This window comes from Brienomyrus brachyistius, chromosome 14 (genome assembly GCF_023856365.1).
Source record: "Brienomyrus brachyistius isolate T26 chromosome 14, BBRACH_0.4, whole genome shotgun sequence".
Lineage (NCBI taxonomy): Eukaryota > Metazoa > Chordata > Actinopteri > Osteoglossiformes > Mormyridae > Brienomyrus > Brienomyrus brachyistius.
In genome coordinates this window covers 23,168,245-23,185,952 of record NC_064546.1, presented here as the reverse complement: position 1 = coordinate 23,185,952, position 17,708 = coordinate 23,168,245, and the positions used below count along the sequence as shown (strand labels likewise).

The following is a 17,708-nucleotide window of genomic DNA, read 5'->3' as shown; positions in this document are numbered from 1 at the left end:
TCTCTGGTGTTACATTAAGCGTTTCCGTGCCGACACTGCGAAGCGCGGCCGTGCAGCTGGCATGTTCCATGGGAAGCCTTCCGAGCGAGCCGCCCAGTTTGGGGAAACACGAGACCCACCCAGGCTCCGCACCGCAAGACCGGAAGACTTTCCTTGACTCCAGTTGTACTGGGGCAGGAAAGAGCACTTGTGGAGCCTTACAATACAAGTTTAGTTTTCAGTGGGTTCGCTCTGAACTATTATAACGTCCCGCTGTGGGGCAGGGAGAGCATGTTATAAAAATAAATGAAATAAAAAGAGTTTATTTAATTACAGGAGAAGTTAACATAGAGGCTAAGGAACCTGAAAGGCAGCCAGAAGGCTGTTGTGGATAGCTGCACAACCTGAATCGCTTCGGCATTATAAAATTCAGCTGAATGGGAATTTGTTTTGCCTCGGGTCTTGGCCAGCTCTAGCTCCATCTTGGTGGTAAGAGCGAATATTGCGGCCTGTCATTTCTCCAGCAGGCCATGCCGACCCCAGGAGACATAATGCCTAAGACTGGTGCCTAGCCCCTGTGGTTTGCTGCAGGCTGCAGGATTCAGCCTGTCTGAATCTGTGAGATGAGACCAGCCAGATATGTGCGGTCCTCTGTCAGCTGTGGGACCCAGTGGTTGCACAGACATCCCCACCAATGTTCTCCTGCCCACTGAGTCCTGATCCATTTGCTGTGGAGAAATAGCCTGTTGCGTTTTAAATGCACCCCCCCACACACAGGAGCACAAGACACTAAAGCAGATGATCCGAGGTGCTGGCAGACGTCATGGCGGTCCTTCCTAAGATGACCTTACTCCTGGCAGGTATGGCCACTCTCTAGCAGAGATGCACCGGCACGGACCCCTGCGTCTGCGCGATCCCCACGTCTGCACCGGCACGGACCCCTGCGTCTGCGCGATCCCCACGTCTGCACCGGCACGGACCCCTGCGTCTGCGCGATGCCCGCGTCTGCACCGGCACGGACCCCTGCGTCTGCGCGATGCCCGCGTCTGCACCGGCACGGACCCCTGCGTCTGCGCGATCCCCACGTCTGCACCGGCACAGACCCCTACGTCTGTGCGATCCCCACGTCTGCACCGGCACAGACCCCTACGTCTGCGCGATCCGCACGTCTGCCTCTGCGTTCTTACACCCCAGTATTCTCCCATTCGGTGTCAGCTTCACTTTAACCTAATTGCCATGCATGGAGGTTCTGCAGTCTGACCAAAGGCCTTTGTTAGCCTGGTAAATAACACCGTTTTTCTCTATTCTTCTGCTCCAACTGCTCTGCTCTGATTCATCTCCCCATGGCCCCCTACCCTCCCGAGACCTTCGCACCCCGTGGCGGATTGTGAGTCAGGTTTCGCAGACTGGGGACCGCACTGGAACCTACAGGGAGGCACCAATCCAGGACTCCAAGTAGAACCTCCCTAACCCCTCTCTCTGTCACCTATGAGTCCTCTGCTACCCCCGTATCTGTTCCCACTGCATATTCTCCTCTGGTTTCCAAGCACACAAATGTGCGACTCATTACGTCTGGTTATAAAACGTCACTGCTCTGGAAAGAGGAGCCGTCGGATAAACAAAACTATATTTCTACCACTGCATGGCCCACATGTCACCACATGGACCATACATCGAAATAAACAAAAAACTAATCAATAAGAAGAATTGCCTTTTGAAATGTGTTACAAGCAGACAGAATTTGCCACAGCTTCCATAACTGATTGCACATTTGTGTGAGAAGCATCCGAGCTATAGCGATGACCCCACATCCCATATCTGAAACGCATCGTGGCAATCGTGATTAATTATGCCCATTAAGGCTCGTGACATGGGCTCTCTTACTCATGAGGAAATTGGTCAGGACGCTTAATCGTTTCCAGGTTAACCGGGAATCGTTCCGTGTTCCAGCCAACCGCACCAAGGAACCTCCTGCACGTGGGCTGCGGAGGTTGGAGTTACTCCTGCCACCATTGCTACAGCCACTACCACAAGGGATACAGACTCCCGTCAAGGATTTCCAGCTCCATCCCCGGGATGGTCGTCATAGTAACGTGCGTATTCCTGCATCCCTGCCAAATTCCTTCCCATTGGTGCCTGAATTTACTTGGAGCTCATCGGACAAGGTGAACCAATTTTATGTCTACTGGTAACGCTTAGCCATAAATTCAGACTTTCCTCATCTAATTTGTTCCCTGTTTGTTTGACCGACACTAAGGAGATGCTGCAAAGCATGCATTGACAACCAGCCTGAGCAACAACGTCTTCCACAAACAAACAGTAATTACCGATGTGGCTGGATGATGATTACACGTGGGACTGGCGTCCTCCTAATCGTATGTGGGAGGGATCTTCCATGTATTGTTTTGACTTCTGTGGGGGTTGCCGACCATCGCGGGCCTTGTGGTTTCCACGAATTGCAGACTCTAAACAGGTCACATCTCCTAGCCTCGTGACATCGCCGAATTCAGTCATGAGGATATGCGACCTTCGGTGATGTCACGCGTGTTCATATGGCCGCTGAAGCAAAATCGGAATGGGCAAAAAGGAAATGAACGGTGTCAGCAACCATAACTGACCTGCGTGCCTAACCCTAACCCTCAGTGACGGGGCAGCGTATCACGACGCCCTGCTGGTGGAGTTGAGGGTAACGACTTCCAGAAGTTGAGAAAAGGCGGTTTTATTGCGTGGCACGCTCCGGATCCGTCGTTTATTATCAAGGCCTTGCAGAAGTTATATTATTGCAATAAAGACGAACCACATCTGCAATAATCTGGTTTACTGTTAACACGAAACGAAACAGGAGAATGGCCTCGCTCAGAAATATACTTGCACTCGCCGTCAGGCGTTCCTAAGACGCACTGCGTCAAATACAAGCCTAAGCACACAGGCTAATTTCCAGGTCTAGCTTGGAGAGCCTGGCATTGAAGCCATTTCATTGTTTTGGATGTGGCCTGCCTGTCTTAATATTTCTGTCAGACTCCACTTAGGCCAAGATATTTACCATAAATAAGCTCCGAGTCGTTTGTTTCCTCGACCATGAGGCTGCTGTGATTTGGCTAAGCGTTCCCATATGCGGGGTAAGTTCTATTTTAGCTCCTATTCCATTTCTCGCATGATCTTTTTCCACTAAAGCACCCAAACACAAATGCAGCTCCACAAATGAAAAAGACCCAAATCAAAATTCTCCTTTAATTGGAACATAAGTTTTAGCGAGTAAAGGACCAGGCCAGGTCCTCTGTATGTAAGGGCCCAGTCTTCGCGTGATTTGGTGGTTGGGGTTATGATTAATGATGAGGTCTGTGGTCTAACTGACTTGCAGAGTATTAGTAAGATCAAGTCTGGGTCATTTCAGGTCATTCCTCATTGAATACTGTACATTTCACCTGGCATAAGTGTCATGTGATCTCTCAGCACGCTTCTGTTTTGGAGAACCTTCATCAGGGCAATAAAAACAGTTCCAGTCTGACCATTTCCAGTCTGACCAGTTGTCATACCATGTGCTTCTGGACATTGGTCCAACCTTGGCTATTGCTATATACTGACCCTCAAAACATTGATGGTGTGTCGTTGAGTCATGAAAATTTAGAGGGAGAGTCTTCTGGTCCCCCCAGTCACTGCATGCCACATCATAACTGGGTACAGGCCAAAACAGATTTGAGGGTGTCAGCAGAGGGCACTGTGGATCCCAGGAAAGGTCTTGGATCGTTAGGATGCTAGTTCATTACCATCTGGGACAAGGCTAACGAAGCACGCTCAGAGCCTATTTACTGTGGACTGCTTCCCATTAAAAGGAAGAACATTCCAGAAATGCATGCATCCATTCTGTTCCCGCTCCAAGAATGGATTCTCTTATGTCTGCTTATTTTTCTCCTACGGCAGAAATCGTCAGGAAGAAACAGCATTTCTGATTGCTTTTTTTTCCCTAGGAATAATTAGTCATAAATCAGGCACTAATTAGCTGGCCATAGACTCTACGTTAGAGTTCTCACGATCTTTTGGTGCAGGGGGCAGCAGACAGGCCCGGAATAGATGCCGGTGACATGAGTTATGAGGTGCCAGTGCCGATAACGGGAACCTTGCAGTGCAAACGCACTGCGACGGCGCCACCGGTCCACTCACCACCAGTTCGGAGAAGCGCGCATGTAGTTCCTCCGCCGGGGGCATGGGGGCGCTGAACTCCAGCAGCTGCAGAGGCACGCTGTCCTTCAGGTTGATCTCGGGGGGCTCGCTGCTACCGAAGCAGCACAGGAACCCCAGAGTGGGGCGCGTCCTCTTCCGGGGGGGCATCCTCTACGGAAGGGGGCGCGGGGGGGTGGGGATGGGGGAGGGGCCACAGGCCTGCTATCTAGGGCACATGATCTGCAGAAAGGGAGATAGAAAAAGAAGGGTTTGGTAATTAGAATGATATAAGGATTATTTGAATGAGGATGATCATTCTCCTTATGCCTCCTGGTCTCATTCCCGTAGTTCTGATCCGTATGGCGGGATGAGGGCCAGGATCTGCCATCCAGTCCCTGACTCGAACGCCTGGCTGGCAGGGCGGGGCCACGGAGCCCTTCTCCAGGACCCGGCCAGCTTTCCAACACGACTGACTCATGTCTCTCCCCAGCTTTGCCACAAATGGCTCCTGGCGAAAAAGGGAATCTTTCATTTTGCCAGATGAAGTAACCAGCAGAGGCTGACCCCCTCTCCCCCCAGCCTGTCTGCTTGTTTGCACACTCCCTGTGCGCATGGCATAGAAGTGGACTTTGTAGAGCCTAAACCCGCCACCCTCGCTCCGCACGGAGACCTCCGCAGCTCTGTAATTAGGAGATACGCTGTGAGCACTGAATAAAGCCTCCCAGGATGAAATCATCGTCCTCGGCGACTGGCCATTGATGCTTTCTTTTTTGGATGCCAGTGAAAGAGAACCGGGGGTGGGAGTGGGGGTCACTGCACTGAATCCAGCTCAGCTTGTCCTTGGTCGGCGTGTCAGCCGGCACCGGCTTGGGTGTGTGGTACCGCCCACAGGCAGCGCCATCCGGGGGCCACAGCCCCGCTTTGCATGCAGCCTGCGAGGGCTTCTTTTGAAAGGCTGCACTGTTTGGGGCCAGAGTGTGAGGCAGCCCCGCGCATGAGCCATAGCACGCAGCCCCCCCAACAGCACCCTGCCCCCACCCTGCGGGGGCTCAGAGACCCAAACAAACAATGCAGTAGAAGCCCCTATGGCTGTCATTCATGTTACTGGTTTTTTGGAACCAGTTGGAGTGGATCGTTAACTGCCACAGCCCATACAATTTCCACGCTCTGTGTGTGTGTGTGGGGGGGGGTGATCCTGCTTTGGCTCTTACTCCTCCACCCCCAGTCCAGCCCCCTCCCTCACAGTGGGTTCTCAGTGCTGATACTATTTCGGGTTTATATCTCACCCCCACCGCACCCTTATGAAATGGTGCTTTGCTTTGTTACTGTCCTCCCCGGTGTTTGTCTAAGGCTGTGTCTGTGTGTTAAGGACCGGCGGATTCTGAGCATGTGTGTGGATCCCCGGCGCTGACAGGACCTCGGCGCTGGTGACAGAGGTGACAGATCTCTTCATTATCGCCGTCCGGTGGCACGTCGGCCCGGCGCCCTGCCAGCATTGTTCCAGCGCATTTTATTTTTTTTAAATTGTGTCCCGTTCCAAAACGGTCTGGGTCCAGAGTGCAGCCGCTCTTCAGCAGCCCCCGTCACCTCGCCAGGCTGTTGGCACGTCAGCGTGTGTCCGGTCCAGATCCGGCTCACTTGTGAAAGCGGGGTTTGGCTTGATTCACGCCGGCCCGCTTCTGTGCGCCGCTGAGGATCACAGGGCTGATTTAAGGCTGGTTTCACATACGGTTTGGACCGGCGGTCCCATTACAGTCCATGCTTCCTGTGTTTTTGAAGTGGTCCTTCTGATTTACGCTTTTACAGTGAGGCGTCCACCGCCATCTGCCTGCTCTGCTCTGCTGAGAGCTTTGCAGTCTCTAGGTCAGCTGCACACTGAGGGACAGTGAAAAGGCCCCCCCAGCCTGCATCCGTGGATTCATAAAATCAGCTGCCAAAACCCAGAGCCGTCAGCTCTCAGCTGCCTGGGCCAGGCCTCCGGTCCGGCCCATCATCCTGTCCGCTTCTCACCACTGATGAAGCGGAGGAAACACTGGGAGCTGGCTGGAGGTCCAATCGATACAGAACCAGTCTGCCGTCTGGGTCGGGGTGCCGGACTCTGGAATGCTTACTGAACACACGTGTGACATGCCTGGCTGTGCATTTGGGAATTTGCCACCGACTTATTCTACATCACTAATCCATAAACCTCAAATCAAAAGTCAGGAAGAGACCAAACATGCTGACATCCCACAAGTTCCTGGAGTTTTATATGAACGTGTTTGTTTTCTAGCTTTGGGATGAGACCCCGCTTGTAGGCACAATTAGGGTCGAGCCGCTCTCATGTAGTTCCCGTTTCATACCAGTAAACGGCCCAGCGGACAGCCATTGACGTTGATCCATTCCGGCCATGATGGTGGACATGACCAGGAGGAAGTTAAATAAATTCACAAACGCGGGGAACAAACGTCGAGATCAGAGGTCACTAGTAAGCCCCGGGTGCAGAGGTGCAGGCCGGCAGTGTTTATACTGACCCAGGCCCATGTGACCTCAGCTGCCTGCCTCTGCACGTGTGGCCCGCTGCTGCAGGCTAGCATCTACCTCCTCTCATGTGCTGTTTACACAACAGCCACGCTATATAAGTTCTTAACATGATTCCATGTGCCGGCTACTCCGAAATACACCACTGTCATTATTGTACCGGTGTTCTGCTGCAGTTAGCACCTTCACGGCCCGGCTCGTGGCACTGTTTGGATGTATTACGGCCCTTTTGACCCACCCACTTCTCATTAATATGAATAGACCTTGGTTTGAGTGACAGGGCACCCAAGTCTCTAATATCTCCCCTTCCATTCAAAGCCCACTTTGTGATCCCCAGTGCTCCATGTCACATTCCCAGTCAGCGACATTCCCGGAAGTGGGATTGCTCCTGGAGCGAGCCAGCCCCAGGCGCACGTCGTCACGGGCATTTCCGGGAGGCTGTGGCTGCACCCTGATCACACCATCAAAGCGAAGATGTCGCCTCTAATTCAGCCCCCTACCTGATCTGCTCATCTGCACCACTGAGAAGTAGGTCAGAGAGGGGGGGTGGGGGGTTCAAGCTCCATCTCCTCTCTCCCTCGCCATCTCCTCTCTCTCTCTCTCTCTTTCACTCCTTTTCACTATCTCTCTCACCTGTCCTCTACCTCTCTCTCTCACTCTCTCTCCTTCACCATCTCCTCTCTCTCTCCCTTTCTTCCCCAGGCTGCCTCCTCCTCCCTTATCTTCCTGCTCTAGCCGTGGGGTTTTAGTGCTGTAAGACGGGGATCTGACCCACCCTCTCTCTCTCCCCCTCTCCCACACTCACCCTCTCCTTCTCTATCTTCTTCCCAGAACCCCTTTCCCTCTCGCCCTTGCCCTCTCCCTCTCTCTCACCCTTGCTTGCTCTCTCCCTCTTTTCCTTCTCCACTCTCCCCCTCTCTCATTCACTCACCCTCTCTCGCTCTTGCCATCTCCCCCTCTCCCTTGCTAATCCTCTCCCTCTCCAACCTTCTCTCTTTCGCTTACCCTCTCTCTTTCCCTCTATTACTCTCCCTCTCTCCCTTGCTCACCCTCTACCTCTCTCACCTTCTCTCCTTCGCTCTCCCTCTCCATTGCTCGTCCTCTCCCTCTCTCTCACCTTCCCTCTTTCCCTCTCTCTCCCTCTCTCTCGCTCACCTTCCCTCTTTCCCTCTCTCTCCCTCTCTCTCGCTCACCTTCCCTCTTTCCCTCTCTCTCCCTCTCTCTCGCTCACCTTCCCTCTTTCCCTCTCTCTCCCTCTCTCTCGCTCACCTTCCCTCTTTCCCTCTCTCTCCCTCTCTCTCGCTCACCTTCCCTCTTTCCCTCTCTCTCCCTCACTCACCTTCCCTCTTTCCCTCTCTCTCCCTCACTCACCTTCCCTCTTTCCCTCTCTCTCCCTCACTCACCTTCCCTCTCGTTCTCAGCCCCCCCTTTCACTCACCCTCTCCTCCCTCATTATCCCTCATTTTCTCTGTCTCTCTTCGTTTGCACTCGTCACCGTCCTGCACGGCTTGCGGTGGAAAAACCTTTCACCTTTGCTCTTCAACGTCATGCCCCCCTCGCCCCCCCCTCAGCCTGGATTCATTTTGCTGTTAGCTTCCTTTGTGGCATGAATGCCTCCTAACTGAAGGGGAAGACCTTTTGTTGCCCATGTGCAAATTAATAACATTCTTGGGGGTTGATGGACCAAGATGGACACAAAGGGCGGGCAGCGGAACGCGGTGCGTTGGGTGGGGAGCACATGGGGGTTGACAGTGCTGATTAAGATCAAAGGGGGCCAGACCGCGGGACCCAGGACCATGTGCCTCCCCGACATCGTCATGTGACTGTGGGGATGCTGATTGGGGTCGACTCCCTGCAACCCTCCCATCCTCCCATCACAAACCCGTGTTTCAGTGACGTGGTCATTGATTGCCCCCTATCTCCATTGCCCTTCTTTTCCTGGGGGTGCACCTGTCACCATCTCCTTCCTTTGTCCGTTGGCAATCATTGGTCCTCTGCCAGCTACCTGGGGCTGTGTGGTCGTCTCTGACCTTTTCTGTCATTTTTTTAGGCAGAAATGTCAGCTCTTTGATTCCAGAATAGCCTGAGAATCTGCAGAAAATGGAACTGTAGGTATGCATGTGTGTCTGTGTGCTTGTGTCTATCAGAGATTATACCACTGCAAAGTCAAGCCGGACGCTTTTAGATTTTTTTTTTTTTTACTGAAATCTTATCTTAAGCATCTTATTTTGATTTCAAACATTTTATAGCTACTTATTAAGTTTTTAACCTTTTTTGTTCTTTAACCTGTTTTAATACTCATATGCTCTTGCCATGAATATAGCCCTAGGCTTTCAGTGTTAACATAACTAACTAACCTCACCCACCATTTGTCTTCTGTCAGAGTACAGACCTGGATTTGGGAGCGTAGTTGAGGTTCAGGCATGCATATGACAAACTGTAAGTGGTAATCCTCACAGATCCCCATTGAAAAGGCATTAACTAGCCTGTGTTTTACCGGCCCTGTGGGCAGTGCTTGCATTTGACCATTTTTGGGGATGTAACCCTGCGGTCTCCTCCGGCGTGTGACCCTGGCTGCCTCAGCAGACGAGGCCCTGTGTGGGAATCCTCACCGCATGTTTGTTTTAAGACCAGATACGAAGCAGCCGCTATCGGAGGCTGGGGGGCTCTCTGTAAACACGCCTTTAAAATCAGCCTGGGCCCCACATTTTTTTGACCCACTGTGCGCGCACACACACACACACACACACACACACACACACACACACACACACACACAGACAGACAGACAGACACAGACATACACACAGACACACACACAGACACAGAGCACATTCCTTCATGGTTATCCAAGCAGTTATTTAAATCTCTGCCGGTGAGTCAAGATATAGTCCCAACTGACCACCATGAACCGTGTAACGATGACGTTCACAGCATCTTGGCCGACTCTACGTTCAGTATCAACTCGAAACTGTGAACGGGGGCACTGTCCTGGGTGTGCTGGGTGTGCTGCTGGAAGCTGTAAAGAACTTCGACCAGGGGAATTAGGGTGGGCAGAATCTCAGAAACTGCCAAGGAAAGGCCAGTGTGCAATTGGTCGGTGCTTCATGAATAACAAAACAACCTTCTGTGGGGATCTGCTGGCCACAGAACTGAAAGGTTTGCAAATACAATGACAGGAAATGAGAGGATAATACAAGAAACAAAGGTCTGCTGGTGCAGGCAGAACTCTGGGAGCCTGCTTACAGGACCCTATAAGCGCGACTCTCCGGCTTGCGGTATCCCTGTGACGGATCTAATTTTTTCCCAGAATCCCCTTGGGTCGCAGATAAAGTGAAAGACGTTCAGAGCCGGAGTGTGCCTACGTGCAGGGGATGAGTGCAAGTCAAAACAGTGGAAATGCTGCCTCTCCCTGCCTGCTTTCTCTCCTTCGGTTTTTTTTGGTCCTCTTTATCTGAAAAGAGGCAGTTTTCGGAAATGGACAGCAAAACTGCAGCCCTCCCTCTTCCTCCTCCTCCCCCCACGGACGCATCATCTCCATCTCAGAAAATACAGCCACCCTGTTGGATACCGGAGAGTAGCTGGCATCGCGGTTGCGTTTCTGTGACGTGCAGGAATATGACAGATGGTGGCTCGTGGAGAGTGTGGTTCTGCGGGGTACCGTTGGCCTAAACTGGAAGGGGGGGGTCTCTTAGAAGCCACATGTCAGTACAGGCTGCCTCTGGGTATCCTGGAAACAAACAAACAATAACTATTTGTTTACAAGAGCTGCTTCTTCCTTGGAGGGGGGAATGTATCGGCATTGAAAACAGGAGGGGCTGCCTGTCCTCTCCCGGTGTTATTAATAGATACTTCACTGTGGGGGAGGGACAGCTCAGAAGTTTCAAAAGGACAGATGCAGGCCAGATTTACCAGCCGCCATCTCATTCTAAGCAGATCTGAGCAATACCATTGGTTCAAAAGTCAACTCGGTGTTTCTAATGAGGATGACGTTTGACAACAGAGAGGCCACTGATGACCTTTGACCTGGTGATGACATCAAATGCCAAGGAGGGACCCCTTAATCCAATCCAAATTCCCATCAGAGGGGAGGTTAAATAGATGGACACGAGTGTCGACCACATTCCAGGTGGGTGTAGATGACCATGAAGGTGCGGAAACACTTTGCCTGAGACGAAAGACCAGGCCTAAATCACTGAAGCATCCACCTGTTTGAAAGTGGAATATGTATAATTGACAGGTGGGGGGCTAATTTTAGCAGTTTCCCCCTAACAGTCCTTGGAGTGGATGTTTTACCTCCCTGCTGTATGGAAATTTCACTGGGGGAGGGGGGAGCAGTTTTAATGGCAGGGCAATAAACAGCAGATTAAATGAGCATGGTCTGCTGGGTGACACGAGCCAGGTGTTGGCTGACCCCCCTTTTCCCGAACATGAAACTAACACACTCTCACAGGGTGGGGCCACACTCGCCAAGCTGGGTCATTCAAATTCCCGTTTATCAAAAGGGGGGGTGGGAGGTGGCTGCACATTCCAGGCTACCCCCCTTCGTATCTCACATGATCACAGGGCCCTGGTGAAACCTTAGCTCAGGCGTGACCCCACATTCTCACGTGCCCCCCCCCCCCCTCCCCCCCATCGGCTGGAAAGCCGATCACTCGCGTCCCAAAACCCCAGAAGGAAATAAAGCATATCACCACCACCCCCACCCCCCTCCCCCATCACTACCCCCTAAAAATACGTCAGTGCTCAGGCCAGACTTCGCCAGCTAAGGAGATCACACTCACTGTCAGGACTTTCACTTCGGTACTATGGGCCAATTTACGCCCATGAAAGTCATAGTTCCCAGGTGCTTAATAAGCCCAGGTAACTAGAAACACCTGTGCAGTAATTACACTAAACAGGAGCACGTGCTTATCAGCTGACCTTTCCCTACAGGTTAATGCTAATAGCTAATTACTTTCTGCAGCTGCAGGTATGATTGTGTTGTTTCTTTGGTTTGTTGTTTCTTTCCGCTGGCTGGCGGCACCCAAAGACATCCAGGGCATCGCCCCGGTGACCCACTGTGGGCGCGGCTGCCGGTCTCGCTAAGCATTGTTTGCCGAAGGTCACGTCCTCACAGGGGTGAAAGGGGTCAGCAGCTGACTGTGAGCCTGGGGGGCAACGTCTGGAATGTCTCACAGACCATTTTAGGCGCGTGGACCGGAGAGGCAGTGGCATGCCGGCCTTTGGGAGTCTCCATGAAACTCTCTGAATCAGATCACATTGTGCTGCCAAAAAAAATCTCAATGGATCACAAGCTGTAGAAACTGTTACCGCGGGTGATACTGTAGTCACTTTGTTTCACATGCAAGTAGGGAACTTCCCAGACATATAAAAAAAAAATTGTCACAATTTCTCCTGCCGCTAGATATCCTGCCACTGATGTGATACTCTCTCTTCCTGCTTTCAGTGTTCTTTCAGGCATGACAATACAACACCAGTACATCTCTGACTAGCATTCCGCCCATTAGCTTGCTGCTAGAACTTAGGAATGGAATGGATGCCGAAATTAAAATCCGAGCCGTTTTTCGTTTTAGGAAAACTGTTTGCCTGATTCCCCTGCCTGGTCGCACACCTCCCACTCCACCTTCTATTTACCCACTGCTGAGCGTCGACGTCCTGAATGACAGAGGACCAGTGGTCCCAAGAGCACTTCTCACCACTCAGACGACTAAAATGGACGGTGCTCCATGAGACTAAGTTGTATTAATTTCCCTCTCCCTCCTTAGCTTTCAGCGGTGTCGCCACAGCTCTCAGTCTTGGTCCCTGTGTTTGACCTTGGAGGTCACGGGAGTCTCAGTTTCTGGCATTCTCCATATGGCTGGAGAAACAGCAGGCTAAGAGGAGGGAAAACCAGCCTGGACCAGCAGGCCGGGTCTGCAATGAGCATCCATCAAAGACCCAACATTTGGAAAGGAGTTAGACGAAAGGTCATGGGGAACCTACAGCCAATAATTGATTTCATGGATTGATCGTATGAACTTTTACTGCCTCGCCACAGATGGGGAATTTACGAGTCTGCCTGGACCTCCCCTTAGGGGGCGCTGCTGGGCTATGAAGGCCCTGTACCACATTCAAGAATCTTGGATTGATTAGAAATCTCTTTGATTTCAGAGTGAATTCAGCCTGACATCTGCTTGCGAGGAGAACCAGAGTAACCAATCGATGGAGCTTTATGTCAACAGCCACAGGGTGCCGTAGCATGCTGCCCAAATGGTGGTGGGATCCAGCATCAATTCCAGACAATATTTAGCTCCCCAGGAGAACTACAGAGCCCTTGGGAGCGCCTGCCCACAGAACAGTGCCTCAGAGTTGGATGATGAGGAAAGTGAGCGTCCCCGGTCTCACTCGCTCGCATCAGGAAGGCTCCCTGATTCGCTGGGACTGCGTCCCCGGTCTCGCTCGCTCGCAGAAGGAAGGCTCCCTGATTCGCTGGGACTGCGTCCCCGGTCTCGCTCGCTCGCAGAAGGAAGGCTCCCTGATTCGCTGGGACTGTGTCCCCGGTCTCGCTCGCTCGCAGAAGGAAGGCTCCCTGATTCGCTGGGACTGTGTCCCCGGTCTCGCTCGCTCGCAGAAGGAAGGCTCCCTGATTCGCTGGGACTGTGTCCCCGGTCTCGCTCGCTCGCTCGCAGAAGGAAGGCTCCCTGATTCGCTGGGACTGTGTCCCCGGTCTCGCTCGCTCGCTCGCAGAAGGAAGGCTCCCTGATTCGCTGGGACTGTGTCCCCGGTCTCGCTCGCTCGCTCGCAGAAGGAAGGCTCCCTGATTTGCTGGGACTGTGTCCCCGGTCTCGCTCGCTCGCAGAAGGAAGGCTCCCTGATTCGCTGGGACTGTGTCCCCGGTCTCGCTCGCTCGCAGAAGGAAGGCTCCCTGATTCGCTGGGACTGTGTCCCCGGTCTCGCTCGCTCGCAGAAGGAAGGCTCCCTGATTCGCTGGGACTGCGTCCCCGGTCTCGCTCGCTCGCAGATGGAAGGCTCCCTGATTCGCTGGGACTGCGTCCCCGGTCTCGCTCGCTCGCAGAAGGAAGGCTCCCTGATTCGCTGGGACTGTGTCCCCGGTCTCGCTCGCTCGCAGAAGGAAGGCTCCCTGATTCGCTGGGACTGTCCCCGGTCTCGCTCGCTCGCAGAAGGAAGGCTCCCTGATTCGCTGGGACTGTGTCCCCGGTCTCGCTCCCTCGCTCGCTGATTCACTGGGAGATTGCCTGTCTGTCCCGACAAGTGGCTTCTGAGGCTGAGTACGCCCAAGTCTGGAGGCCTCCGCTCACTTCCTCCCTCAATTCCTGGCATTCCTGATGCTTTCAAACTCCTAATATGGATCCCGCTAATCACCCAGGGGGATGTGACTGTTCATTCCTTCTCTGTCCTGCAGCCTGTCATGCCCCCCCACCACTGCCTCTTGCTTCCGGCCTGCAGAAATTTACAGCAAGCTTTCCATGCCGTATCCCCTCTAGTCCCATTCCTCATCACCAGGCCCCGCCACCGACCCGACTGTAATCTCCCCTAAACATTTCACAAATAGCTGAGTGTTGCTGTTCACAGCCTCAGATGACAGATTACAGTTTGGCCGCTGTTTTCAGACAACGCGTACACCAAAATGAGTCGCTTATAGACGAACAAGCTGCTTCTTTCCATGCCACTCTCCCAAACAATACATAATGATATTTTACTCTTTAATGCACTTCTCTCATCCCCGAAACACTACAATGCAAAAACAGAACCGAGAAAACGGACTGTAGTAAAAACTGAAACAGCGAGAAGATCAAACTAGCAGGAAAAGAACAAAATAAACAGCAAAGTAATAAAGGAGCAGCTAAAGGCAATTAAATTAATGGTTAGAAAAACACTGAAACAAGATGTCTGTCAACATCTTCCTATGTGATATTTTAATGGCGGAGACAGGCAGACCATCCAGTTGCTCAAGGGGGATCAATCCAGCAGCCTCACAGTTAAACAGCAATGTCTCTGTGCTCCTGTTGAACAGCCTTCCAATGCCATGTCTAACAAACCTGGCACTTTTGTCTGGAACCTCTGGAACCGCAGAAACCTGTTCCAGGTCTCCTCATGTCCGTGACCCTGTCAGTCTCTCTGCTTTGGTGCCTTTGCCCTACAATTGCACGCGCCCCTGAAAGTCCCAATCATCACTGACAGAGGGAACCCCCCCCACGCTGACCCAGGCTAAGCGTCATAAACACCGACTGACGCTCCCAGCATGCTTCGCTTTCACACTGAGCCCCCCTGCTTCTGTTTATGGCCCAAACCGTCTACCCAGGAACTTCTGGAAGCCCACCCACGAAATCCCCTCCTAGTACTCCTGTTCAGCATGCTTCTGTCTTATCTGCTGCTCGACCCCAGCCCCCCTATGTTAACACGACGTCATGCTGAACCCATGGGTGGGGGGCAAATTGAAATGTCGGCCACAGTCCCCATCATTTCCCTAGGATCCCTTGAGCCCAGATCCCCCCCCCCCACACAATCCCTGGAGACCCCCCAGCTCTTTGGCTTCTCTCTCCTGGGTGTCAGACACCCCTGGGTGGCACAGTTTTCCTATGGCTTGTGATGACAATTCTGCTCCCACATCTCCCTCCATCACAGTTTTCCTACGGCGTGTGATGACAATTCTGCTCCCACATCTCCCTCCATCACAGTTTTCCTACGGCGTGTGATGACAATCCTGCTCCCACATCTCCCTCCATCACAGTTTTCCTACGGCGTGTGATGACAATCCTGCTCCCACATCTCCCTCCATCGCCTTTCCTTCTCAGCGTTCCTGTATTTTCCCGTCTCTCTGAGCAGAATATATTTGTCTATCTGCAAAATAACAGCTGACGGGAAAGTGAAAGACTGTGCCCCCCCAAACTTGATTACGCTGCACTCGCTCCATGCTCCAGATGGTGACCCAACATCGGAAAGGGGTCAGGGGAAGGCCTTCGGAAACCCGCCATTCCGACGTCCGTTATGTCTGTCTAGTCAGGGCCAGTCCTACCAGTTAATTGCAATCAGGATAACAAGCTGCAATCAGCATTCCCGGACTGAGTCCACCGCCTTGCCGGTCCACATTAACTCCGGTGCACAAAGATAAAATATGGACAAGCACTCTGGACGTGTGTCTCCCCAAAACCCGAGGGACATGCAGGCTACAAACTTCATCAAAGGATGCAAATTTCCCTGACAACTGAGAAAAGAGGATCTGGATAAAATGAGTAGGAACGTGACGAAGCCTTAGATCAAGCAGAGTAGTGGTCTGAGGAGCACAGCAGCTGGGATTCCCCGCATGACCTCTGACCTTTCATTCTACGAGCCCAGGGGTCCAGTCAGTACTCTACCCTGTCCTCTGCATTTTAGGGTGTCGTTTTAGTAGCTGTTTAGGGAAAAGCCATTTTTTTCAGCTGGTTCTATTCACGTGCGTCACTTTTTCCAAAACAGTGTTGAGGCCGTGAGCTTTTCCAAGGGCCACTCGCTGTCACAGTTCTGTGTCGACTGTGAGAATCTCCACAGATGTGTCCTTCATCTGTTCTAATGAATTCATGCATGAATATTCAGGATTTTCTGGGTGGGGGCTACTGCCATGACTCACAAGAGTGTGTGTGTGTGGGGGGGGGTTCTTTGGCTTGTGGGCTGATCACCCTTCAGATGTGTCCACAAGGACCTGAACTCAAGAAGGAACTTTGGCATTCCCAAACAACAGCCATAGTTAGCTACTAATTCTTGGTCACCTGTGGACCACAACGGTGTGATGTTCCTTCCTTGGGTTTTGGAGTTGACAGTTTGCGATTATGCACCAGTGGCAGCACTGGAGGTCGATGTCACCAGTGTAGTGTGATACAGTGGTTATGTCCCAGTCCCTTGCAGCCCTTGGAGCCACTGCAGAGGGCCGGAGGCGTGACTGCTTTCTTCTGCACACATGATTAAAAGTGATAAATTATAAATATGCAGGCGCACAGAATAAACACCACTCAGCCTTCCATGACAATTTAACAAAATTAAATACAAAAAGTCAACCATGACAGGCTTCAAGATATTCAACAAATGCACAAACTTAAGGCTTCCTTTCTTCACCTGTATGATTGATGATTCAGAGCTTTTCCTGTGAGAGCACATGTGCAACCCCCCCCCCCCCCCCCCGCCCCACGTCCATTTGCTGTGGGAATGGTACTCCTACTATCTCCTTAAGGCACAGTCAAACTCGCCCTGCACATTTTTGGGTTTCCCCTCATTTAACACACCAGATTCAACTACTTGTGCTAATTATCACACAGCTCTTATTGTGGAACAGGGAAAGAACTAAGTTACACAGGACTCCGGCCCCCCCAGGACTGCACTTTGACACCCCTGGTGTTGCACTTCAGCATGAACTCCCCCAGAAATTCAGCAGCTGTTCCCTCTCATCTCTGACAACATGTCAGGCGTTGTGCAAGGCGACTGGCTACAGCAATGTGTGTAATCTGAGGACAGTCTCTCAGTCTCTGGGCTGAAATCGCAGTATACCCTGGGTGACTGTGCCGTCTTTTCCCCAGGGAAGCGAGTGCCGATTTACTCCCTGGAGTGGCTTGAACCTGGAACCTAAGTACGGTACCTTAAAGAACCTGCTCATTTATGGGTTTGGTCCCTAAGACTGGGCCTTCAGTTCTTGAGGATGCAGGACACTCAGCTGATGCGGTTTCCAAGGATGCTTTTCCTGAGCTCGCAAATGTGGAGGATTTACCATTTTACATCTATCCCACAGGCCACAGTGACAAGAACCTCCATTCCAAACCAGACTAAATCCAGAATTAGTCTGGGGTTAACATTTTAAATAGTGTTTTTTAATAACCTGGCACAAAGACAGAAAATGTTAGGTATGGCATTGAAACACACTTGCCATTTCCCAGGCCAAAGGACGTATTCTCACAAACTTCTTCAAGCTAACCCTAAACCCTAACCCTAATGGTTTAATTTTAAAGATTAAAAAAAAAACCTTGTTTGCAAGAAAGATTTAAAAGTATATGCCCACAGATGTCACAGATGTAAATGGT

General features: G+C 51.9%; 1 protein-coding gene across 3 annotated transcripts in view; it reads right to left on the bottom strand.

Moving 5' to 3' along the window:
• Positions 1-17,708, bottom strand: part of daam2 (dishevelled associated activator of morphogenesis 2) — a 67,654-nt gene that overhangs the window by 33,573 nt on the left and 16,373 nt on the right. For all 3 annotated transcript variants that reach the window (XM_048974437.1, XM_048974439.1, XM_048974438.1), the window contains exon 2: positions 4,141-4,380. In XM_048974437.1, coding sequence (XP_048830394.1) covers positions 4,141-4,308 — 168 coding nt within the window. In that variant the 5' untranslated portion in view covers positions 4,309-4,380. The remainder of the gene's footprint in view (positions 1-4,140; positions 4,381-17,708) is intronic.